Source organism: Pezoporus occidentalis, unplaced genomic scaffold (assembly GCF_034315485.1).
Source record: "Pezoporus occidentalis ecotype Australia unplaced genomic scaffold, CSIRO_AGI_Poc_V1 ctg219, whole genome shotgun sequence".
Classification (NCBI taxonomy): Eukaryota; Metazoa; Chordata; class Aves; order Psittaciformes; family Psittacidae; genus Pezoporus; species Pezoporus occidentalis.
The window spans coordinates 213,702-240,358 of NW_026914062.1; the positions used below are offsets into that span (position 1 = coordinate 213,702).

The following is a 26,657-nucleotide window of genomic DNA, read 5'->3' on the forward strand; positions in this document are numbered from 1 at the left end:
TGTCAACAGTGCTCTGCAGTGGGAATACAAGGACAGGACTCGGGGATGCTCTTTTCCTTGATCCTCCTTTACTTCGTTCTGCACTCAGACCGGGTTTGCACGCATCAGACAGGAAGAGCTACAGCGCACGCAGGGAGACGATGCTCTGCTCCAAGCCTCATCGCAGCATGACCTTTGCTGTGATTGAAAAGCAATAATGGCCAATTTCTCTTACTCAATACACTCGCCCAGGCAAGGGTCACCCGCAGCAGCCTGCGCTGGGGTACGGGGGGGTGAGTGCTGTGCCGAGGCGAAGGGGAGCAGCGGAGGGCTCGGGGTGGCGGGAGGCAATAGGAAAAGCACACTGTGATTTCCCTCGGGTCAACGGGTGAGTGTGGTGGAGCCGTTCCTTCCCTTGCCCTGGGGCTGTGCCATAGAGGAGCCGTCCAGCGCCGGAGCCTTCAGCCCCGTCCTTTGCTGTTTGTCAGTAAAATAGTTTTTTGCATGTTTTGCATCTGAGTGGTTTCTTTTCCCAACCCTTTGGGGGGTGCTTGGGGGCACTGCAGGGCTTTGGGGCTCGGGGTTAGGGGAGGAGGAGGCCCAAGCAGGGCTGGGATGGTGCAGGGAGAAGCTGTGCCCAGCCCTGCTCTGTGTGCGGATTCCAGGCCGCTGCCCCAGGTTTTCACCTCACTGCGAGCACCGGGGAGCTCCAAGGTCCAGAACTGATCTAAAAGGAAGGTTTTGCTGTGGAAAGCAGTTCTGGGTGCAGGCTGCCTCCAGAGGAGCGTGGCTTCTCCTGCCTATTGCCCGCAAGGGCAAGCATGGAAGAAAGGTGCAGGAAACCTGCGAGAGCTTGGGCTCATTTCCCATTCTATCGGTACCAAAATCTGCCACCAGGGACCTGTCCTTCAGCATCCTTCATCCTGCTCCTTCCTCCCCTGGAAGAGGACCTCACGTGCACAAAGAGAACAAGTCTGACACCGAGGTGAGCTCCAGTCCTTGTGCACAAAGATGCTGATGGACGACTTGCTCTGCTCATGGAGATGCTACATGAAAGCAGAGCAGCAACAATCACCCCAAACCCAAGCAAAGCACCCCCCCCAAGCAGCATAAACCCCCCCTGCAGCAGCAGGGGGATAAAAGCACCCAGGCAGCAAGGCAGGGAGCTGTTGTCATGGAACTGATTGACAGTTGCAGAAATGGCATCTCAGATTGTCTGGGGGTGAAACATGGCCAGCAAGAGAGAGACGATCTGATCTGCTGAGGTAGGACAACGAGAGGGAGGGCAGAGGCAGCCTGGGCACTCTGAGCCACCCTTGTGCTGCTCCCCTTACAGAACTGATAACGTCTCATAGGCCGGTGATGCTGCAGGAGCTTCGCTGCGGGAGATGCCATTCATTGGGGGGATCACCGAGACTGGGTAAGGCTGAGCTGCCTTGAGGAATCGGGAAAGAGAAGGAAAAGCAGCCCGGCTGCCCCAGGTCATTCAAAGCAAGATCTGACCCTATCGACCCTTCACCACGCACCCAATCTCTGCTGCTGGAGCTTGATAGGAAGAGGCGATGGGTAAAGCAGGCTGGTGGCACCTACTGAGCATCTGGTCGAGTGAAGTCCTTTGGGTCCTCTTCTGCTGCAGCTCAGATGGGCAAACGTTGCCTTATCCCAGTGCCCGAGGGACTCCAGAGCTCCAGCAGAGCACCGGGAGCCTGTGGAAGCACTGGCTCAGGGATGCCCATCAGGAGGCTGCAGGAGAAGCAGGGTGGGAAGGGGCATCCCTGGGCAGAGGATGCATGGACCTGGCAGGCTGCTCCCTGGGGAACACGGGGACGAGCACCCATGGGACATGGAAACTCTGCCACGTTCTTGTTGGGATCCCTCCAGCAGAGCCCCACTGCTCACAGCAGCAGATGGGCTTCCGCCCATGAGCAAAGAGCCTCCTGGTGCAGCAAGGGCAGGGGCTGCGTTACGGAGCGCACGAAGTCACCAAATTCACCACTTTTAACATAAAACCCCACATGGGGGTAATAATAACGTAGCAATAGAATGGGAGCAAGCACAGAGAGAGGGTTAGAAAAGAACCTGAGTGCTTCTCCCTCCAAAACACAAACACAGGCTGACAGTGCACAGCGGCACCTTCCTCCCAGGCAGAAGTAAATACTTCAGTGGTGGCAGGTGAGGATGGATAAATGTCCCCACTGTAAATCTGCCTCCCAGCTGCGGCGCTGGAGCTCAGAGCACGCTGGCAGTGCAGGGATGGGGGTGATGGACGCTTCCTCATCCCTCTGCCCTCAGGTTTGCTCTCCCATAGAAATCACTGTGCCAATCAAGTGCTATGAGCTCGTAGCTCAGCGGCTGCCATGGAGAGAGCCTCAGCCTGGGGTTGCTCCTCAGCATCCCCACATGGAGCTCGCTGGGTGCCACCTCCACAGGGACATCCTTGATGCCGGGGGCTGACAGCAAAGTGAATGCACTGAGGAGGCTGGTGGGGGAGGCAGGGCCGGGTGCTGAAACCGGTGCTGAGGCCGGAGCAGTGCTGGGCTCTTCCCTGCTTGCTGCCTTCCACGGGCAGCAGCACTGAGAGTGCCCGGCGCAGCCATTCAGCAGGGCATGCACCCCCCCAAGGAAGGGGGCAAGGATTCAGGGGGGGCTTCATCAGCCCCACGTGGCACAGGATGTGGAGGAAGGAGGAGGGATGTGCAAGCAGGGAGAGAACGGACGGAGAGCTTCATTCCCTGTCACCCCTGACTGAAGCAGCACTTGGAAGCCTGACATCTCCGGTAGCTCCAGGCTGTAGAAGTGCACAGCGCATCAGCTACCCCATGATCCCAACATTCCTGTGCCACGACCCACAAGGCTGTTAAGCTCCAACAATGGGATCATTTGGATGGAACCTATCCCACCAGCTCCCAAAACACTGTCAGGGAAGAAACGGCAACAGCTTGTACAGGCAGGAGCCGCTCCGTGCGGTGGGAAGAGATGGAGACAAGAGGGTTGGAGGACGGGACCCAAGCAGAAGTTGTCTGCACAACCTCTGCCACTCCTTCACCACTGGGGTTTGATAGGGATGCATCCGTAGTGCCGGGCCGGTGCAAACAGGCATCTCCTGCTGCCAGGGGTAGAACACAAAGCACGAAGAGCACGGATGTGCAAAGCTGGTTGAGGAGTCCAAGGGCGAAGGGAGGCTGAGGCGCACAGCAGCAGCTCTGTGGGTTACAGGCCTGATCCTAGCAGTGAGCTCCAAGTAGGAAGCACAGAAATGCCCTCACTTTGAAAGGGAAATAAAGAAACCAGGTTTCAGTCAGAGGGAGCAGCATCCCCCGGGATGCCCAAGACGGGGAAAGAACTTGACCCCTTGGGACACAAACAGCACCGGCCACCGAGCATCTCATCACACACCAAAGCCACCGAAGCATCCACGTGCTCCCCAGAGCACCCGTGTCCATCTTTAACACACACGATCCCTTCCATCACACGGCCACGAGCAAAGCTCATGTGAGGGAGGGCAGCACCACCCATCCTTACGAGTGGTCATAAAGAGCCCTTGAAGCCCAGCTGAAGAGCAAAGAGCAGTCCTGAGGGAGCCTGCTTGGAGCTCATCCCTGCTTCAGGATGAGCACCGTGCTCCCTCTGCTTCCATGCAGGGTGCAGGAAGCATCGCGTGCTCTGCCTCTCCCACAGCTTTCCAGCAGGATTCTCTTTCCCAGTTACCCACAGGAGCAGCACAGGGGAAGGACAAGACACCGCTCCCCTCCCTCCAGCTCCTTCTGTGCTCATGGAGACAATTACAGAAGAGAAGGGAACAGTACCGGAGGTGTGTGTCACAATTAGAGGTTTCAATCACATGAATCAAGCTGCTCGCTCATGTAATGCATTAGGAAGGGGCTTTTAGCAGAGAGGGGTTCTGCTTCCCCTTCCCTCCCTTCATCTCTTGGGGCTTAATAGCAACGTAATTCCAGTACGATCCCAATAGCAAAGGGGAAGCCTAGAATCCTCTAGCACATCCGTGGACCAAAGGACAACTCCACTTAGGCTGAAGGGGAAGAGAATAAAAAGGCATCGAGGCTTATTTCAGCCATTCAGGACATAACGTGAGCACACCCAGGCTGGGGGATGCCCCCTTTAATACAGGGGCAGCTTCAAGGCAGCCCGGGAGCACATCACAGATCGACCTGGAGGCGTGGTGGCCCAGGACAGTGACTACGGGCAGCCTCAGGGGTTCTTGCATCCCTGGTGTCCCCAAGGCTCTGGAGCAGCCACCAGTGGAGGAGCCGGAGCAGAGGCTGCTGTCAGAGAGCATCTCCACAGGGTGCTCAAGGGCATGGACTGGGGTCAGGCAAATGTGCTTGCACAGGGGGGTTGATGCCAGACATGGGGATGCCAGAGGCTCGCTGAGCAGTGCCTACCCCCCTCCTTCCATCATTTATGGAGGGAATAAACCACCCAGGGCTGCTCCCTGGCTGCGGCAGCAAGCACCAAGCAACCAAAACCCAGCGGCTGTGCAGGCAGAACAGACCCATTGCAGCCTGGGGAGCAGCGGTTCCCACTGCAGCTCAGCAGTGGCTGCAGGGCTACGCAGCATCCCGAGCACTGGGAAGAGCCAGGTCCCAGCCCCAAGGAGACCCAAGCTCACAGAAGGCAAAAGGCAGCAGCCAGGCCCCAGCAGGAGCAGCCCCAGCGCAAGGGAAGCCCTGGTGTGAATCAGCCAAGCCCCTGCACAGCTCCCAAGTGCTTGAGTCCAAGTGACCCAGGTGGAGCTGACACCTCCATAACACAAAGTGGGTCCTGAGTCTGGGAAGGGGCAACACCAACAGAAGCAGGAAGTGATGCTGTACAGAGATGTGAGCAAGGAGGTGGCTATGGGCAGGGAGAAAGGGCTCTGCTGGAGCCTAAACCCTGCAAAGCTCAATATATGGGAATGCAAGGCTTGGACCCAGCCTTGGTTCCCACAGGCCCATGGCACTGGGACACTTCAGTGTCAGATGGCTGAAGAGGAGGTGGAGTTCTGGCCTCTTTAACAGGACAGGCCCCACAGACTAACACAGGCACCAGCATTTCAGCAAGGGGGTCCTTTAATTCACTTCCTTCTGCTCATTGAAACCCTTTTGGTTTCTGGTGCCCTTTAAAGCCACGAATCAGAGGCAGACCAAGGCAGTGCCCCCCTTGCCCCAAGGGACACATTTCTCTCACCAATGATTCCACCAAACCCTTGCCCCAAAGCCCCTCCCGGGTTCCCCCCATGGCCACAGCCCCTCATGTGCTGGTCTGAAGCCTGCAGCCTTCTCACACGGGTGTCCCCTTAGGGAAAGGCAGGAGGGGGTTTCTGCCAGGCCCTTTGCTTGCTTCAGCACCCTCTGTTTTCAGCCACTCCATCTTCTGTTTGTGCTGCTGCACAGCATCAGCTACCCGGGCATCGATCATGGCCTCTGTAAGAACCCCATCCTCTGATGCATAAGCTGCAGCCTGCAGAGGCAAAGGCAGAGACACACAGGTTAGTGATGGGACCAGTCCCTAGGATCAGTGAAGAGCTGACACTGGCCCCTCTCTTGTCTTCTCCATGCATGTTTGTCCCCACACGACCCAGCACAACATCCAGTCTTGTTCCAAGTCAGTGCTGGTAGCCAGAGTATCTGGCACATCATGGGAAAGGTGTTCCTTGATGCACTCAAGTCTGTCTCTGAGCTGCTAACAAGCACCTTTCCCTGCCTCTGGAGCTCCTGGGAGACAAGATCTTTGCATTTGGAAGAGACAAGGCCACAGGTTCACGCTGCTGAACGTTGCCAGCATGGGTAGGCTGCAGCCACACTTGGCTTGCTTCAATTTCCTCTCCTGCTTTAAAAGCACTGCACGTATGAAGCCAAGAAGGTAAAGAGCAATAGGTGCATGTGGTGAGTGAGTGACTCCATCCAGGACAATGGAAAATGCTTAAACACTTACACAGGAGAGGTAACTTCAGTGCCAGGGTGAGCATGGGCAATGCAGCCCCTCTAAAGTGAGGTCTCAGGCGCACTCACCTTGATTTCCTGGCTCATTCCGTTAGGAATCAACCCTGCAGCACTTCTGTGCTGTGTCAGCTCCCACCCCACATTTACCTACCTACGGGACCTTCCCTTTCCTCCCTGCCCCATTCATACCCCAGCTCCTGTCTCTCCAACGCTGTTGCCAAATCAACACTGGGTTGAGAGGCAGCACAAATTCATCACAGCCCCTTGCAGAAAGGGCTGAGAGCTCCCTCCATCCTTGCCAAGCAGCCACAGCACTGCCAGGGGCAGCTCAGGGGAAACAGGCCTGGTGCCATTGCTCTTGAGCTGCAGCACAAGGGTTGTCACCATTGTCCAGACCCCCAGGAGAGGCAGGGCTCAGCCCGTGGCCATTCTGCAGATGGCAACACAAGCAGCAGTACCCTCCAGGCAAGGGGAGGATGCTTACGCTGTGAGCTGTGCCCATCTCCAAGGTAACACAGCAACTCCAAGCTACAGACTGCTAAATCTGGTTCCTCCCTGTGCAAGGGCTCCTGAGCAGCTCAGTCCTGTGGTTCCCTCTGCAGCTACGCTAAGGAGGGAGCTTGATGCTCAGCAGGGTGGGATCCCCTCCAGCTTCTCCCACTCATGCTGCCTGCACCAAGCAGCCTCACACTTCTGTCCACAGCTCCATCACATCCCAGACTGGTTTGGGTTGGAAGGGACCTTAAAGCTCATCCAGTTCGCCATGGGCAGGGACCCCTTCCACTGGAGCAGCTTGCTCCAAGCCCCTGTGTCCAACCTGGCCTTGAACACTGCCAGGGATGGGGCAGTCACAGCTTCTCTGGGCACCCTGTGCCAGGGCCTCAGCACCCTCACAGGGAAGAGCTTCTGCCTAAGAGCCCACCTAAATCACAGACTGTCACAGGCCGACCCTCCTGTCTGCAGGGCATTCCCCAAATCCCACTTGGGAATATGAACTGTGGCTTTCATGACAGGCTGAAGCGTGCTTCTAAGGGTTCCATAAATCATTAATGGTGCAAAGCATCAATTACACCAAGCAATGAGGTTTCCTGCAACAGCACCACAGAAGGAAACTACAGTGTGACCATTTCATGCACCGACTGATGCAGATGGAAGACAAGCCCCAGGGTAAGCTCTTGCACTGATCTGCAGCATCACAGTACTGACTAGCCCAGCACAGTGGGTTATATCTGCCTGTTAGATCAGTGCTGCCTCACTGCAGGAGGCATAATCATGTCAAGAAAGCAGTAAAGGGTTACCCTGCTTGGTTTCCAGCCTCCTTTCCAGCCCCTGCTTGGTTAAATCACAAGAGGTCTCACTGCAAAAGCCACACGGATCCACAGAGCTGGCAAGCACTGGTTCTTACTGCAAGCAGCATCACATCCTCTGCCCAGATCCTTCCCTTTCTAATCCTTCCTTAAGGCAGAAGTGACAAGTTAAGCTAATGCTCATACTTCAAGTTCAGAGCAAACATTGGCTGCAGGCAAGGGGAGCAGAGAAATAGGTCTGCAAATAGAGAATTCACTTTGCATAAAGGCACTTGTCCTCTGTAGGCAGCAGCAGAGCAGGAGGCATCCTGAATGCAATGAGGCAGTTAGCCCCACGAGCAGCAGAACACTCTTTCCATCACCTGCCTGCCACCAGCATTCATCACCACACGACCTGCCTGCCCTCACCACAGCACAAGTGGTGGGGTGGAAAGGTCCTGTTCAGCTGAAGCATCCTCTCTGAGCGACCACCATAACCCACCCAGCCCCCTTTGTGGGTTATTTCTTCTTCAGGGCATGAGTGGGCACTTCAAACTAAAGGCATCCAGCCCCCTGTTGTCAGTGCATCCCTCCAGCCAGCAGGATTTGGTGGTTCATAATGGAGCGAGCGCTTTCCTGGGATGTGTGATGTGGCTCCATGGAACAGAGAGGATATCTTCCCTTCCTCCTGCCACTGCACAGCCCATAAATTCCACTGTGGAAACTCCTGCAAAGCTGTGCAGTTCACGCTCTGTTGATTTTCTCAATGACTTTCTATTTATAGAAAGCCTTAGGCCCTCGCTGTCAAGAAAGCAAATGGGAGAAGCAGCTGCCCCTTCTGGGAGTAGCTGCACACACACAGAAATGGTTCTGAGCTTCATTTGTATTCAGACCTACACCTTCTGCACGGCCACATTTTAACCCATCTTCTCCAGTGCAACTCTTCATGGCTTATAACTGAACCCAATGATGGAATAAGCTGAAAGCAAAGGGAGAACAGAGGGTCGGAGCAGAGATGAGATGTTCAGTCATTTCAGCCAGAAGCCATGGTTTGGTTTAACTTGGCCAAACTAAGCTGCATGGTTTGAACCCCATTTATAATGAAACCAGCCTGCTCCAACCCCTCACTTATTCATGCTGCCCTTCAGCTCAGCCCACTGCAGGAACATTAAATTCTTCCCATAGCTTGCTCAGGCAGGTGAACTGGTATAAGTATAAGCAAGGTTCAGGGAGCAAAAAGGCATCCAAGTCAGGGGCACAAGAGGCAAAGCCTGGCAGGAAACTCACCTCTGTCATTAACACTGGGCCATAAAACTCCTGGGAATTCTCTTTAAGTGTTGCCAAAACAGTTTTCCAGAGATTATAGCTTGGAACAGGGAAAAGTTGCTTTGCTGGTGTTTTATCTAAAGCATATCAATGGGTTTAAGGACAAGGTGCAGAACTAGGAAGTCTGCACATGACTATGAACAGATCTGAAGGGAATGTTTAAGTGTGTAAACACATCTAATCCATGCTGTATTCATAAAGGATTAGATATGGGGAACGGAAAAGCACAAGGACAAAAGGGAATGCTCGGTCTTCCACAGAAGGGATTAAAATGGATTTCCAGCACACAGACTCTGAGCTCTGCCAGGCAGTGATGTTCTTCCCAGCACTGGAGGTTACACCCTCTGCTTTCCTGCTCCTTCTGTTTTCTGGTTGGTAAATCCAGGGCAAACTGAGCCAGACTGAAACAACATGAACTGAACTTCATGGTAATGACAAGCCATTGATTACAAACCCAGCTCAGAGTGGAATTAAGCCTCTGAAAGCTGCAGCTATCGCTCAGGCTTCTACTTGAACCGAGATGTTTTTGTTAAGAGCAATATTGGCAGAGCACTCAAACACCTTCATGGTAAAGGATGTGAGGCCATGGGACAGCAGAGGGGCCATATGCTGCCATTCCAGGTTACTCTGGTAAGAGCCAAGAGCTGTGGTGGCTTCTCCTCCTGCGCTTTGCTTTTCCCCACACCACCTCTGAGGTTCAGCTCGGGCTGTAAGAGATGACCCCAAGGAGGCTGAGCGAGAGCTGATGAGGATCCTAGCACCAAAAGTCTCCATCAAGCCCATGATGAACACCTTCCTGAGCTCCCTGTCTGTTCCCTGCAGCAATCCCACAGATTCAGGAATGGAAGCAGGAGTAGCAATGCAGATTCCCCACCACCTTCCCCACTACTACCTGTGCTTCACGGGTGGTTTGATTAGCTTTCATCTCACAGAGGTTTAGGGCTAAAACTGCAAGCAACAAGGCTCAGTCAGCTTGAGGCAGTAGGACAGACACCACAGATGAAGCCTGCCCCTCTGCATTTGTGGCTGTGACACAATGTTCCTGACACTGGCTGAAGTGTTGGTCTACAGAGGTACAACACACACAGACAGCAGCACTGCAAATGGCTGTTGGAAGAATAATTAAGCAAGCACGCATTCAAAGCTGAGGGGAGTTAAGTGACAGGCATGTTGCAATTAAGCCTACACTTGGAGGATGAGCTCCAAGTCATGCCAGGGCACTGCACAAACTGTGAATGCTCCAGCATTCCCACCCTGTGGTTTTCATCAGGCCTTTGTGCTGTGATCTTCCCCAGAATGGGTCAGTTGAATTCATGTATTAAGCAGAGACCTCAGGCACATTGCACTGCAGCAGCTGTTGTGATAAGCCTACCTAGAACAGTGCTGGAAGCTTGAATATAGGTGTTTCAAGTCTGCTTTGAGAACTTCTAAAGCACACTGGGCTCACAACATCTGCTGTTTACCAGCTCTGCAAGGGGCTACTAAGATTAGAAACAGACTGTTAAAGAGATACCATGTTTTTTCCTGCCCTTCATCTCCTCATCTTACACATCATCTCTAACTCTTCCTGTGTTGTTAACTTAAGACAATGCTTTGGGTGGAGAGGGGAGGGGGAAAAAGAAACTGCAAGCAGGGAACTGAGTAGGAAGTCCTGATGTTCACCTTAACTAGAGTCACAGAAGAGGCTCTCTAAATCCTCAGGTTAAGCCCTGTTGTAGCTTCCTTATAGCTCTGCACACAAGGTGGACCAAACTGTAGCTTACAAAGTGATTACAATGCAAGTGTGCCCTCATAAAGGTGCTGCTCACATCCGGTTATTGCCCACATCAGCCACCTTTGGCAGGCAGCATCTTGAATCAAAAGTTTAAAAGGAGTTTAAAAGACCAAGAACTCAAGAGTTAACAGTCCTATCTGCAGGATGTAACCACTTAGAGCTGTTGCACCCAGCTGAGGGAAGGCTGCTAAGCATTTTCTTGTGCCAGTTATGCTGGTTCATACAGCCCCTACCTCCCCTGATCCACCCCTGCGATGTGCCAGCCCAGCAGTGCAGCTCTGCAGTGAATGTGTCTTGCCAAGCTATTTTTAACTCTGATCAGCCCCCTGACCCAGTTCATACTCCAGCCATACAAAGAGGTGTACCAGTGCAATGAAAGCATAGCAGCAAGGCAGGAATACGAGGCAGGACTGACGCTGGCAGAAATGCTTGTCAAACTGCAGCATTAATCCTCCCCTGATCAGAAGGATCACTGCATCAGCTACAAAGCTACTCATAACAAGCTGTTAGTGCTGACCCAGACACAAAACACCAGCCTGGGTGATGAGTACTTAAAGAGATCAACCTGGGTTAAGAGTACTTAAAACATATGTGCTTAGAGAGAGGCTCTTAACCACACCTACTGAAGTGCCGTTCCCTTAATGCTTTACATAGGCAAAACCAAAAGCCATTGTTAACAAGTCTTGCTACAGTTGAAAGGCAGTGAGATAAAGATGTTCTAGTATCCTAATGCTGACATTCCCTATGGGCAACCACATCAGGCACCTCTTCTACTGAGCTTCTTGGGCTGGAACATGAGTAACGGCCAGCACGATTTGCCCAAACCCATTCCTAACTCACTTGCTCTACTTAAATTCCATAAGGGCTTTCCCATTAGTGCTGATCAAAACTGCTCCTATTTATGAGATGAGGAATTATGCTGATATTCTGACCCCCACCTCAGAGCAAGCAGCATCCTAGCACCACACTATGGACATAATGAAACTTCCAAAGTGAGACAAGATCACTCAAACCTTTGAGGAAGGGAATAAGAACCAAGAGGCCCTGTGATAAAAGCCCTGCTTACCTGCCATGCCACAGCAAGCTGAGAGATCTCCCGGCCAGACATGCCCTCTGTCAACCTGGCAATCTCTGAGCACTTCTTCCCATAGTCAAACTGGGCCAGCTTCAAACGTCTAGAAAGCAGAACAAGGACTGGTTTACATGACAGGACAGGAGGCTGAGGGAGTCAGAAGTAGGCTTTGTAAAGACCAACACTTACAGTGAAATCAGAGATCACATTGGATCAATCTCTGCAGAAAGATCCAGTCTGAGCAGAGTTGTTCTCCTGGGCCCAGAAAGCCCAACTCAGGGGCACAAAGAAATGTGCATACCTGGGTTAAGACTGAAAAGTACAACACTGCACAGCAAGAAGGAAATGAGTCACTGTCTGATTTGTCTCTGGTAAGCCAAGCAAGGACAAGTGCTTGGATATGTGGAGTTCCAAGTGTTCCTACTTGCATCATTGCCTCCAGTACAGTAACTGGTCTCCTAAATTTTAGGGGCATAATAAAGCATGGCATGCAATTCAAGGATGGCATCACATCCTGTTACAGGATAGCCAGAGGCATCTCTCCAACTCTCATCTGTGCTGTTTGTTTCACGTGGGTTTATAGATGATGTGGCAGAGTACACAGAAAAGGAGATGAAGAAAAACCATAAAAGAAAGAGAAGCCTGTGTGGGGGGAGAGCTGTGCAGGGGTATACTCACTGTTTGCCCTCTGTGGCTGGCTTCAAGACATGCTGATCAAAATACATCCTCACAAGCCGCTCCCGCTCTTCTAACTGGGGCAGATCGAAGTTCACCATCTCATCTATCCGGTCGTTGATGGCCCAGTCAAACTGCTCAGGCTGGTTGCTTGCTAAAACAAGCATAAACCTGGAAGCAAGAAACGAGGGAAAGACTGAAACCCCATAAAAATAAAATGCATGAACGAGTCTGAACACCGGGAGCTGCCATGGCCATTTCATCCCCCAAAGACTCCTTAGAAACAGCTTTGTAACTGCATCGCAAGCTACATGCAGTGCTGTTTAAGCTGTTTAGAACTGAAGTAAGTTTAACTCGGTACCTAGCTTTCCATTATCCTTCCCCAGTCTGTCACAGGAGCCTGATTTACCACTTTACCCATTATCTCCCTCAAGTTAGGACTATCACAAACATGTACCAAGAGTCCATCCCAGATACATCTGAAACCTTGGAACAAGGCAGGACAATATGAATGCTCTCTGGCACATCTGTAACTCCAGTTTAGATCCCAGTTTGGGGAACTGACATCAAGCTGCTAACTGCACAGCACCCTGGAATCATGAGGGGCTGTCGTAGTCCTGCTCTGAAGGTATGAACAGCTGCCAAACAGAGCCAACAGCACTAGTGAAGCCTCAGCCAGCAAAACGAGCTGCGGAGCACTGAAGGGACTCATCCTGGTCTAAGAACAAGGGGAATGTACCACAGCTGGGTCTGTGCATGGCAGCTGGTGAATTTGACCTGTTTCCTTCAAGCCAGACTGAAACCACATTCTGCTACCTAATGTGTGCAGAAAGAGGCATTCACAGTGGGTACCCTGAAACAAAGGTGGTTTGTTTTACCAAGCTTTGCTCCACGGTACAGATAGGCCAGCTTCCAGGTCCTGCTCTCTCCTGCTGCATTCTGAAGCCAGAAACCCTTTCTTTTGCTGTTTAGTGATGCTTCTTCCCAAGCCATCCTACTTTAATGCTTTAATTGATGTTACCAGCTTAACAGTGCATCAGAATTTGAAATGGGCTTTTAACCACAGCTATTGGAATATTGACATTCTTACAGCCTATTTAAATCCCAGTCTTCAGGGGGCTGTGTTCTTTGCTGTCGTTTCTGAAGAGAACTTTGCCAACCCAAGAGCCACCCAGGCATGAAACTAATCCTTTTCTACCAACAAGGGCTTCCCCCAGGCTCCTGCAGAAACAGAGCTTGGATCAAGGATGGACACACAACCTGGCATTCAGGCCTTGAACATGGCCATCATGAACATGAGACAGTCAGCAATCAATCCAGCAAGATGCAGAAAGTTCTTTGGGAAGCTGAAGCCAGCAGTTCACAACACTTGACAATTCCCTGGTAAAGTAACTGCTCCTCAGGGTCTCGCCAAACCAGCTAGATTTACATGCATGATTAGACTTCTTCAAATGAGCTCCCATTCATGGATATAGGAATCCTTACTGCCCAAAGCAGCAATAAGGCTGTTCAGAAGTTAAACAGCAGTGCATGACTCACAGGGACATCTTCAGCCTCCTAGGATGGCTCACAGCTGAAATTAGACTTGAATTCAACATCTGACAAAATGAGAGCCCAACTGTTTGAGCAAAGGCATCGCACCCACCAGCACCAAGCAAGCATGCCCAGAGCTCTGCTAAAGCAGTTTAACATGAGGGCAAAGAACTGTCCCCCTCACCACCCCCTGCCAGTCACTGCCCTGCAGCATGATTATAAACTGGGTCAAACCCATCACTAGATCCACAGCAACCAGACATCACAAGTGTGAAATAGGCTATTTCCTAGGAAAAGGCAACTATCTAAAGCTAAAACACACATGTTGCTCTTAAAAGGGCTGCAGCTCCATCTTGGCATCTTTATCACCTTTTGCAGGTACAGGGTAAAAGTCTGAGGAGCTCAGGATATCCAGTTATCACCTTGGAAAAGTGGATTTCTATCTTAAGCACCACTTGTCCTGGGTCCTGCACAATGTATTTTGCCAGTATGTATTTATTATACTTATTCTTGCAGACAGCAAGTACAATGTTGGTTAATAATTATACTCAACTCAGCATTTACAGAGCAATTCCAGATCTCATTCCAGAAGAGCTTTGCTCTTCTCCCAAAGGGAAAACCAAGGATCTTCCAAGGTCATTGCAGGCTCAACAATGTGCTTCCTAGCAATCTATACTCATTTTGGATAGGCAGATCTTCCAAGGCATCTCAGTGTGACACAGAGAAGCTACACACGAGCAACTATCAGTTATAGCTGCAGTGGTTTCAACAAGTCTCCACACATGTATACATCTGTCAAGCCAGCCCTGCAGTCATCTGTGCTTAGCAAATCTATTAACAGCCATGAGGGAGCCAGCTCTGGGATTCCTACATTTATGTGCAACGCTGCACACAGACATTCCGAGCAGACAGCTCAGGCAAAAGAAATGGAACCAGATTTAAACTCGCTCATCTCAAGGTCTCAACCCCCTCCTCAGCATGCACAACATGGACAGGAACAGCAGCTCAAACAAGCACCAGCTGAAGCATTTTGGAAGACAACGCGAAACGTGGAGCATCAACCCTGCATTGCTTTTGTGACATTGATTTTCGTGGGCCCAACACTGTTCCCCTTTGTTCTACTGAAAAGGGATACTCTATGAAGAGCTTTTCAAGTCCTTAGTAGCACAGATCATGTTTCCAACTGTTATTTGCATACCATAGACCCTTTACAGACTTCCCTCAATTCAGAGAAACATCAACCACTGTAAGGGCTGACAGGGGATACTTACTTGTTGCTGTGCTGCCCTGTTCTGTGCAGGAATGCATTTAAAGTTGCTCTGAGATCTTCACTGATTTTCTCCTGCAAAGATGAAATCCCAAGGAAAATCAACTGCTTGGGGACCTAAGACAGGTCACAGCTTTAAGCTTTGTCAATACTGTCAAGCATTTGCATTCCAGCAGAACCCAAAAGCACTGTAATACCATGGGGAAAAAGGATCAGTTTATACACCCAGGAGAAAGGTTATGAATTAAAGCTCCCAGCAGAGACATTAAATATTTACCCACAGTGATTCTCTTGATTCCAAACCCCAGGCTCTAACCATTGGCCCAGGTGCCTTTCCCTGCTAAACACTATTTTGGCTGGGAAGTCCAGTAAGATACTTACAGGAAGATAAGCCACAGCAAAGAATTCACTTACACATTCAAAGTAACCTTCTAGGGACAGCTCTTCAAACAGACCATTGGGGTTCAAACAGCAGGTCCAGATTTAATGTACAATATAGTGACTGACTTTGAAAACATAAATCACTCGTATAGGGGAAGATGCTACTGTAGCTTTGTTAATGTAGTGAAAAACAGTTCTGCTCTGAAAACCTCCCCAGGTACATGAGCCCTGCAGGGTACCAGCTCCGCAGAGTGAACAACCACCTCTTGTTGTCCAGAATTGCCTCTTTCCTACTGCCCAGCCACCTGCAAACCTCCAAAAAGATTATGTCACCCATCCTTTGCAGGGAGGAATTCTCAAGTCAGTCTTGAGATGCTCATTCCATTCAGCTGAAAGATGCTAATGTCTTGTCTCTGCATCACTTCATTGGATGAGTAGTAAGGCACCTGCCAGTTTTAATCTTATGCTTCTTGAAGCTAGCTGATCATGTTAAGCAAAGGCTGTTGGCTGACTAACTCTGCAGCATGGACAGCTAACAGCCAAAGCACTTACTGTTGCCCTCTTCCGCAGAAATGCATCTGCTTCATCCACAAACAGCAAGAGGCTGCAAAAGAAAAGCACTACACAGTAATAGGAGACAGGTAAGCGAGGCTCAAATGGCTCAAGAATTCTCTTGTACCACTAGCAGGCACCCAGAGCTGTGACCAGATGTCAGCCCAAAGGATCACACAAGCAAATTCATTTCCTAAAGGCAGCATCTGTCAGCTAAGCTACAGCAGTTTTCCCATAGCATGCACTTAGCCCATCCCAACAGTTAAGAGAGAAGTATTAGCTGAAGACACCTCTGGCCATAAAACTGACTCCAGGCCTCTGGAGTTTTGTTTCCTGCTGTTCAGCAGCAGGCTGAACAGAAGCAATTCCAGGGCAAACAACCTTAACCTCCTTCAGGGTTTTAAATATAGATGGGACTGTTCATAGGCATGGTCTGGCAACGGGCTCATGCCTAACAGTGCTGGCATGCTGCTGCCAACTTGGAGTGGATCTTGGAAATACACATCTGCTCCCCAAGAATTTGTGAGGGCTTATTTTAGCATTCCCTCCTATTTATAGAGATGTGTGCAAGGGCAACAAGACCACAAGCGGACAAGAAATCTCGGTGACAACAGCATCTTCCTGCCATCATTCTTCCCTGTACCATCCTGAAAGCCTCAAACCAGAGTCCTCCCCTGTGATTTGGTGGGGCTTTTCCTTTCCAAACCACACCAGCAATAAGGTGATGGGTTTACTACTGTGGAGAAGTGAATTAATAAAGTCAATGAATAATTCACACAAATAAATTCGCTTCTAACCCAGGGGTTGTGCTTTTCCCAAGAGACAAAGCAGAGGAAGATGTTTATCAATAACAGAACCAAGCTGCTCATAAAGCTGTCACAATTCGTATTACCTTCTTGCCTAGCTTCAAAACCAGCTTTCTGTCAAGGCATTTCAGGGACTATTAACATCTTTTGCTCAACTCTAGCTTGTCTGATAATATGATCGGCTGCAGTCTGTGCAGAGAAGTGTCTTCTATCACGAGGGCTTTCAGCTAATCAAGCCAACACAGTACTAACAGCTAACACTGCTGGATATCCAGGATAAAACCTGCCTTAATACTCCAATGTTACTGGAAGTTAGAACACTGATGTATATGGACACAGGTAATCTTTGATCATGACTTTCATGAGATGGCTGTTCCAAGTGTATGAAATCCAAATGCAGAGAATATCAGGACAGAGAATAAATTCAGACCCAGACAGCATTGTGAAAGAGAATTCTTGAGTGGAAACATGCAGTTGAGTATCCTCCTATCAATTCCTACTTCTTTTTCTGAGCTCACCTAAAGTTCTTACCCTTTCCTTCTACAGCTCCTCAGGGCTGGAACACCTTAAAGAGTTTAAACCCTTAGGGCATTTACTCTGCATATTTCTGGGGACTTTAAAGGTGAGATAGAAACACTTTGATGATGAATGCAGCGAAGATTAAAACAGACACTGAATGATATGTCCATCTAAAGCAATCAGAGAACACATAAATCACCCATTAGCCACATTTAGAGAAAACCTGGGATGAAAACAGCACAAAACCCTAAAGTGACACCCACTGCAAGTTCTCTATTGCATTGTAATATCGTGGCTGGACAAGCAACTCCTTGGGTACGTCTGCACTGCAAAAACCCATTTTCACTAGTGTGAACAGATTAACTATGTACTCTTAGAAAACAAAGGAGTCAAGATTAGCCTCAACATGAATGCTTTTCTGCAGATGAAAGTTTGCTTTAAAAGGTGACTGAAAACGCACAGCAGCTTGTGACTTTTACACCTACCTAATACCTTTAGGATCTGCCTCCCCCTTACCTCCTTACTTCTTATAATTCACTACTTCTGCTTAAGACTCAAAAGTAAACCAAAAGCAAGATCCAAACACTATCAGAGCCCAAAGTCTGAGCAATTGCAACAGGGAACATAATACACAGAGAGCATAAACACTTGGTTGCACCTCCCTTCATGCCAAGTCTTCTAACTGCAGTCAGAAAACTAATCACCACGAAAGCAATGGGTCCCAGCCTTTAAAAGGGCAATATCTGCACATGCCTCCTGAGAACAGCAGAATGAAGCTATGACTGAAAACCTTTCAGTCTTTTAAACATTACTAAGCAGCAAGGACTTACTCACTCTAGGAAAACTAGGAGGTATGATGCCTGGTTCGCATTGTATGATACACCTCATCTGTGCAGGCGTATCATACAGTAACAGAGATTAGGCGCCTGAAAGACATCACTGCAGTGAGTTTCTCTGAGCAAGAAACCACATTCAGGGTTCAGAGGAACCTCTACTTACCCTCGCCTACTGGTGTTTGCCCAGTCGAAGAGTTTATGCATGGCAGTGACTCCTTCCCGCCCCATGGGGGCAACATCGCCACCCGTCATGATGGCATAATCCATGCCCGAGTGCACGGCTAATTTCTGGGAAGAAACAAAACCAGGGAATTGAGCACTCCAAGATGAGGCTAGAAATACAAATAGATTCCTCCTATCAGCACGTTTCCTTGCAGTGGGTAAGTATGCTCTTAAGGAACGCTAACTTAGTCACCTAAAGGCTCAGAAGTGGATGATTTAGCATCGCTCTGAATGGGAATGAAAGATGGAAGTTTAGACTTGTGTAAATGCATGAAATCTCAATGCTCTCAGCAGTGCTTAAACCTCCATCTTTAACTTGTGTATTGTTCATTCTTTCCACTGTTTGCCTCATGGTCTAGTGTATAACAGGATGCTATCCTCCACAAGACACTTCACTAACACAACTCACAATGTTATTTGCTTAAAAAGAAGTTAGAAGCATGGAGTGGTCAGTGAACCAGTGAGCATTCAGACAAAAATCAGACTTTTCCCTTTGTGTTTTAAGCTTTGTTTAGACAAGAGCACAAAATTAACAGAGGTGGGAATGAGACTGCAGGCTGGTGCTGGGATTTCACAAGTGGCAGTTGCCAAATGGGTTTTCCAGATGGAAGGGCTCTTCTGCCCACGCTCAGCACTAGAATGCAAGAGACTGCACTAAGTTAGAGCTGATGCCCTTTCCTCCTTTCCCAACAGACACAGGAACACAGTGTTTATGCAATACTACAGCAACAGACTTCAGACTAGATGGGGTGCTTAGACCATGATGTTTTCAGAACCCCCTGCAACATGCAGGTTGTCAGAACCTTGGCAGGGTTTTACCTTGGCAAAGAGCGTCTTCCCAGTGCCAGGAGGACCATACATAAGAATATTCCTGTATAGGCTTTTGTTCTTTTTTGTATTTCTTGTTGCTATGGCAATGTCTCTCACACGTGCTTCTAACTGTGGCTGCAAGAAAAGAGTTAAACTTAACAAAGTACCCAGAGATGTGCATCTATCAGCTTCACAGATCAGTACCAGTGAGAAGCAGGCAGCAATTCCACACTCTCAAGCTTTAAGCCTTAACTTCAGCTGCTTATTACTTCAGATCAGGGCCATTTCCTGTTCTGGGTCAGGATTTACTCAAAGTTCTGTCCACTTGGCTACAATTCCTTCATAAGAAGCAGCAGCAGTGCAGGAAGCAGTGCAGTAGCTACTATCAGAAATGGTAACACCTAAATATTCACTTCCTATTGGATGCCCTAGGAGGGATATGTCAAAACGTAAGTAACCATTTGCAGTACTAATTCTTTCTTAAGTCACAAACATGTTCACACTTATTACTGCATTTGTAAAGATAGTGGAGAAATCTATTCCTGCAGAAGCATCTTCTCTCAGCAGCTTCAAGCAGCACTTATAGCCAGGATATCCAGGAATCCAATTCAGAAGCAGCCCTCATTAGCAAGTGAAGAACCATTCACAAGATGGGCAAATGCATCTGCTTCTTGGCTTTTTGGCTTACAAGCAGATCTAGGTTCAGTAATCCTAGATCATATGAGACAAGAGGAATTCTTTACATTAACATGCTGACTATGGAGAAAAACTGCAGCACAGCAATGACTGAACTAAGGCTTCCAGCTGCTTTTTGCAGAGGATAAAAGGTTAACAGCGTGCTTAATGCATGTCACACTGAACACAGGAGTTTATTTATAGTCTCAGTGCCCCAGGGGTTCTATGACTCCAGAATTACTGGAATTACAGCTTTTGAACCGAGAGTGAGGAAACAGCTGTTCTTATTTGGATTCTGAAGACATCCTTCCCAGAGCAAGACAGCAAAACAGAGTACTCACACTGAGAACAACTCCTTCAAGGGCATCCTGAGCCTTGCTGGTAAGACGTTTCCCCACCTAGAGAGGCCAAATTCAATTACTGACATACAGGAATCAACCACAGATTTGACAACTCACCTGGACATGAAGGTCATATGAAAGGACAACGAGCTCAGCCCACCTAGGCTCTAATAGCACATTTATTCACAGACCCACCAACAGCTCCCTGCCTGACACAAAGAGCTGCGGAAGGAGCTGCGCGTCCTCACAGCTGAGTGCAACACAAAGCCAAACCTAAACCTTACCGTGAGGGGATGCTTCAGTGCCTCTAGCACAGTGATGCGTGAGGTTTCTCTCACCAGGGAGGGTTTGCCCAACCGTGCTTCTATGTAGCGCCCTGCTACTGCTGTGGCATTCTTGGCAGAGTAAACCCCCACTGCCAGCAGGGTTAGGCCAGCCACCTGCAGAGAAAGGGGGAAAGAAGGAAGCTCAGTTGTGTGTAGCATGGCCTGTGGTAGGGAATTAAGATTCAGGACAGATGCTGACCAGTCGGGGTTCAGTTCTGATGAGGTGTTTTATCCCTGTTCAGACAGTCAAGGTCTCACAGGCCCTATTCATAAAGCATTTAGTGCTCTTGCAGCGTGAAAGGCAGAGGAAGCACGACAGTGCATAGAGTCATGTGTCCAGGAGTATGGACTCCCTAATCAAATGTGTGTGGCTTTGAAGACATTTAACTGAGTATATATATATATGGTATCTAAATAACCATCAGGTTTTGCTACAAGCTGAAGGTATAAATGTATGAGAAAACACTATCTCCCATCATGCTGAAGCTTTAGCTTCCAGTGTTATGAACAAAAGAGACAGAAGAGCAAGCTCCAGCAGTGGCTTTTAAAGTAAGCAGACTTTTACAAGTGCAGATCAAGGTCAAAAGCCTCAAGGACAACAAGGATGGTGTTGTTCAATAAGCCATGAGACACCATCTGTTCAGTTTCACTCTGCTTAAATGTGTGACATGACCTCTGTTTTGGGTGGAAACATGAGCAGTTCAGAACTGTGAGCTCCAAGATGCAAAGAATAAGACCACCTGATTCATCTCAGTTTACACACACTTTAGAACACAAAAGAGACTCCACCTCTTTAGCAGCCTCCCTCTAAGAACAAGGTACCATGACAATGATCCCATGCCCTCTTACACAGTCTGCTTTAGCAGCATCCAGTACTAAGCAGTCACAGGTTGATCCACCAGATCCATCCAGGCACAGATAAGTATTTCAGCCTTTTGGACTTCACTGACATTCATGTTACAAGACACAGGTTTAAGACTGTACCAAAAGAGGAAAACTACTTGACTTTCACACTCAGACCCACCCATTTACTATGCCAGCTCCAAAATTCAGCCTGCTAACAGTGCCTATCTGGTTATCATGAAGTGTCTGGCAAAGGAATGAATTTCTGACTGTTAAGCAAAGTGATTTCCACTAAAAAAATCCCCAAGAAACCCCAAAAGCTTTAGGCAGAACCTTTGTGGGCAAAGAGGCAGGAAAAGAGCAGCCCCTGCAGCAGGCAGGAATGGCTGAAAAGCCAGGGCTAGTTTAGAGGAACCCTAAAATAGTTGGCTAATTCTTACCTTACAGTCATTTATCAAAGCAACAGAAAGCATAAGCTCCAGCTGTGCTATCTCCTTTCCAAAAATACACTTGGTTTTTAAGCTGAATGTCCCAAATTCACAAGACAAGAGCTTGTCAGAAGCAAAAATGACCATAATGCAGGAAACTGTTATCTGGGTCAAGAGAATATGCAGGTAAAAGCACCAAGCTTGTGCAAAAGGCTCGGAGGGCTGCAGGCACTCCAGGTACAGCCCACAGATGACAAAAGGATCTGCTAAAAGCACGTCTTGTTCTCCCCAGGGCACTCAAGCAGTGTCTTTTGCATCAGTCTGTGTGTCTAAAAGCAGAGGGTGGAGCAGATGCTGGTGACTGACTTAAAGCAAAATGTCCATTTTAATAAGCCAGGATACCAAAATGTATTCTCGCTGTGAAGTTTTGGTGGAAGCAGTAAACTAAGAAACAATTTAATGTACATAAGAAGACAATGCCATGCTCTTTTGTCCTGTGAAGAGATGTTGGTCCAGCTTTTAATCAACTTATTCAACAGTTCTCTAAATGCTCTCTAAGCTACATCAAAATCAGATGCAAAGTTGTGAGATGAGCAGCAAAGGGAGCTTTAGATCATGTCCTGAAGTCCCAGAGGTTGGGAGTTAGTTTAACATACATTTACAGACAGGCATTCCTGGAAGCTATAGACATAGGTCACAATCTTACCGTGGCTGTAACTTTATCCCAGTCTGTTACAAAAGCACGGAATCCTTCCCCAAAGAGCATCCCAGCTGTCCTGTGGTAAGCAACCAGCAAGGCAAGCAGGAGAGAAAGGGATTTCAAACACTGAATTGGAACAATTTACAAGACAACTTTATAATGATCTTCTTCAGAACCAGTCAAAGCTCACTGAGGGCTCGCCTGGGAACTGAAACATGAACAAGGATGGCAAATACGTTTATAATCACCTGATGTCTACACCTGATCTGGGATTGAAGCCACAAAATCACTTGGCATTAAGATATCAGTTTCTGTCTTTAATAGATCGCTGGTGCTGAGCTGTAATAAAAGCTATTCAATTCTAAAGCTGCTTCTTTTTAAATTAAAAGTCTCAAAGCATCTAATGTGAACCAAATACAACCCTAAACGCCCACCCCTTTGGATATAAACTGCTTTATACCGTTATGGCACATGTTCAGAGACAGAAAGAACTCCGAGTTTTCAGAGTCACTGAGTTTCAATCTTAGCAAATAAGGCTTGAAGTAATCTGTTACAAAAACTGTGTAACATTTACAACACTAAGGGCCTGGTTGGTTCACACTCAGATGATGGTGTAGCAAGGCAAGTGAAAGAGAGTGCTCTCTTGTATTCCTGTTCTTGACGATTCCCATCATTCCGCATCCAAGAGCGCCCAAGCTAACGTTTGCTGTCCCTCAGAGCTTACAGGAATAAAGAGCAAGGTCTCTATAGGATGGCAGCAATCTGCACAGGCAGCAAGACAACCCCGAGCCCTGCACATACTTGAGGGACTCCAGCACCGTCTGGCGATGCTCAGCAGCCTTGAGGCGGATCTGCTCCCGAATGATGTCCGCGTTCTCCCGCTCCGCCTTGGCCCGGGCTCTCGCCTCCGCCTCCACACGCAGCATCTCGTTCTTGTGCCGCAGCTCCATCTCTCGCTCTACGGTAGCTGTAGAAACCAAGGAAGGAGAGGAGAGGATAATCTTTTGGGCTGGCTTAATCCCAGGTGAAAGAGAAGCCTTGCTTCACCCTGGCCTCACAACAGCCAGAGCAGCAGACTTCAAGACCTTAATGCCCTCCCTCAAAAGACAGCCAGGCGGTACAGTGTTGCAGAAGCCAGGCAAGGAGTTTTCCCCTCTGTGCTCAGAGGGCTCACACACCAAATAGGTGGCCTGCTCCCGATGGCACGCTGCAAGACAATAACCATGCTTCAGTTATGGAAGCTCATGACCAGAAGGGTTGCTCAGGGCAAACTTTAGTCAGAGACAAGCTAGACCATAAGGGATAAAGCAACAGAGAGGGGGGGGGAAAACTCAGTGCTAGGCACTGCTGCTGCTCACCAACATCATTTCAGAGAGGAAGGGTGCCATGCTACAGACAATGAAGGACAACCCTGGGCAAGTAAGTACACAGAACATAACACACACCGCTTGTGAGGAAGAGAAACAAAGTGGAGTTGCTATAAAACGCCATCCCAAAAAGGATTTTGGAAGCTCTGGAACTTCAGGTACACAGATTTGAGAGAGACACATAAAGACTGATGTGAATGGAGAATGAATGAGAAAACTAAGAACAACCCAGGATATGAGATGAGAGCTTCACAGCCAGCACCTCCATCTTCAGCATCACTGCAAGAAATCCTCACTGGGCCACACAGCTACTTGATACCTTACCATTACTCATCAATACAATGTGAACACATAACCCAAGGAGTCAAAGAGCAATACACTGAGCAATGTGCCCATCCGCTCTGTAAACTGCCACCTTACCTCGCCTCATGGCTTCCTGCTTCTGTACAGATTCTTCCTGCTTCCTCAGATTCTCTTCATTAGCAAGTTGCTGCGGGCAGAGATGACAGCAAAAGATGTTTTAAAGTTTAAGAACTCAGTCAAGGAGGTATTTGGGTAAGCTTAAGTACTACCAATGTTTCCAAGAAGCTACTAATGCTCAGGTTTCTTTCTTCTTCTTTCCATCTCCCAGATTGATACTCTTAATCCCACACTCCTCCCTGGCCAGCATGCTAGGGCAGCTCCTGATCACCACTTTGACTTGAGAAAGCTACTCTGCATCCCCAGCTGGGTTGGAGAAGGAAGGTCATACCTGCTGTCGCATCTGCTCATCATAGCGCTGTCTTGCCAACTTGTCCTGGTACTGGGCTCGCTTCAAAACAGAAAGGAGCATTCAGAATACAAAGATTATGCATTTAAGAGAGAATCTAGTCCTGAGGGGGAAAAACTGAAAAATAATCCCAGGTTTGAACATGAACAGGGCAAAGACTGGGGCAAAATATCCTCAGCCAGCACCAAAAACTCCTTTATGATCAAAAATCAGTATAGTCTGGCATCATTTTAAGATACCACACACATAAACCCAAAGAACAAGTGTTCCTTGGCCAAGACAAAGAGACTTACTTCACGAGGAACAACATGCTTTTCATGTTCTAAAACACATTACCTAGTCTGGGGATTGCATGCAATAGAACTGTCAAGATATGCTGCCTGTCAGATATTTCTGTTTGATTTTCATGTTCCTCATTAATTTCTCTCATTGATTTTCCACTGCAACTGGCAAATAAACCTACATCACCTAAGCTCAGCTGAAAGCGTTCTGAGGGCCCATGTCCATCAGCAAGGAGGACTCTGTACAAGGGGTGATATTCTCTACTCCAAATACAGACAGCATAACAGCTTGTGGGTTATCTCCTCAGCAACTGTAAAGCACAGCACATCAAAAGTACATCAATAATCAAGTTTGCTCTGACTTCAAATGATGCCCTGTGAACCATAAGAGTTCAAGAGGTAACTCATGAACAAAGCAGATGCCTGAGAAGCCTGTTCCTGAGCCAGCCCCGTCCAAAGTCCAAACTCTGAAGGGATAAAAACCAACACGTGCCAAACAGCTTTACCTATCTTCATAAGCTAGAGCACCAATTGGAATCAATCAACCCCCTAATTTCCTATGCTCTCCAAGTAGAAAGTCACCATATGTGAACTGTTAGCATAAAAACTAGCTTGTACCTCCCCAACTTCAGTGTTATTGTCACTTCAGTAACGCATGCTAAAACATACCAAAAAGCACCAACATTGCATCATTCAGAGTTGCATCACTTCCCCTCTTAAGCTACTTTTTCCAGTCTAAAAGATGAAACTTGGAAGAAATGAGGATGCAGGCTACTTAAGACTGAAACAAACAACTTAAAGAGACATCTCATTGTCCAGTCTTACACATATGCTAAATAAGCCAGTAGTCTTCAACCTTTAACACTGTTAGACATGAATGTATTTAACCACGTTCCACAGCACCTCCCTAAAAGTTCAGTTAACGCATCGCTGCCTTTTCCATAAAGGAGGACACAAGCAAGGACTGGCTTCTCCCTCATTCCCTTACTGCTTGATGCTGTTTTGTTTCTTCACTGAGTGTCTTCCGTCTCTCTTCTGCTTGTACCCGTATCTGCTCATTCTTCAGTTGTTCTATGGCAGCTTCATACTCCTGTTAAAGAGAGAATCATCACAACAGAGCTCAACAGGTCACCCTATGGAGAAATGCTGGTGACAACTGCACAAGAAATGCCCGGGGAGGGCTGGCTGTCCAATGAATGATGAGTTCCAACGTACCTTAAGCTTTGTTTGCTGTTCCAGCTGCAGGGTCTGCTCTTGCATCTGGGCGAGACTAAGAGCATCTTTGGCATGGCCTGAAGTCAACAATGGGAGGAAATTATTGTCAGTACAAAGGTATTTAATCAAAGAAGAAAACACTCGGTCTAGTCAACCTTCAGCCCAACCTCTCACAAGCTGAGGGTGCCCGATGCACAGCACAAGAGCCAGGTGTAAACCCTCCCTGCTGACAGGGGGTTTGGGTTGAAGGGACCTCAAAGCTCCTCCAGCTCCAAGCCCCTGCCACGGGCAGGGCCACCTCCCGCTAGAGCGGCTTGCTCCAAGCCCCCTCCAGCCCGTCCTCACCCGGTGCCCCCTCCCCGGCCCATGCCCCGGATGAACCCAAACACGTGGAGGGCCCACGCTCCTCTCCAACACGGGGCAGGCCGCGAGGCACCGCCTCCCCCCCCCGCCCTGCGGCCGCCCCGTGCCCCCTCACGCACGGGACGCATCGAGCTCCCGCGCCGCCTTGGCCGCCCGCTCCAGGCCCGTGGGGTCGAAGTTGCTCCATTTGTCCTTGGGCTGCTGGCGCTCCCCGCCCGCGCTCCCCGCTGCCGCTCCAGCCCCGCCGGGGACCGGCGGCAGGGACAGACCGGAGCCGCCGGGGGCTCCGTCCCCGCCGCCCGCGGGGGCCGCGCCGCGGTTCAGCCCGAACAGCCACGACATGAGGGAGGGAGGGCGGCCGGCGGCGGC

The 26,657-nt window shown here is 49.0% G+C and overlaps 1 protein-coding gene across 1 annotated transcript; it reads right to left on the reverse strand.

The window, feature by feature from the left end:
* Positions 1 to 5,030: 5,030 nt before the first annotated feature.
* On the reverse strand, positions 5,031 to 26,657 carry LOC134164377 (ATPase family AAA domain-containing protein 3). Its single transcript, XM_062620042.1, has 16 exons — positions 26,408 to 26,657; positions 25,926 to 26,002; positions 25,699 to 25,800; positions 24,412 to 24,471; positions 24,081 to 24,150; positions 23,095 to 23,260; positions 22,300 to 22,369; positions 20,281 to 20,436; positions 19,997 to 20,053; positions 18,990 to 19,115; positions 18,112 to 18,236; positions 15,788 to 15,839; positions 14,859 to 14,929; positions 12,058 to 12,225; positions 11,374 to 11,482; positions 5,031 to 5,439 (listed from the first exon to the last, which is right to left on the reverse strand). The coding sequence occupies exons 1-16, from the start codon at positions 26,628 to 26,630 to the stop codon at positions 5,260 to 5,262; spliced, it is 1,812 nt and encodes a 603-aa protein (XP_062476026.1). The 5' UTR covers positions 26,631 to 26,657; the 3' UTR covers positions 5,031 to 5,259.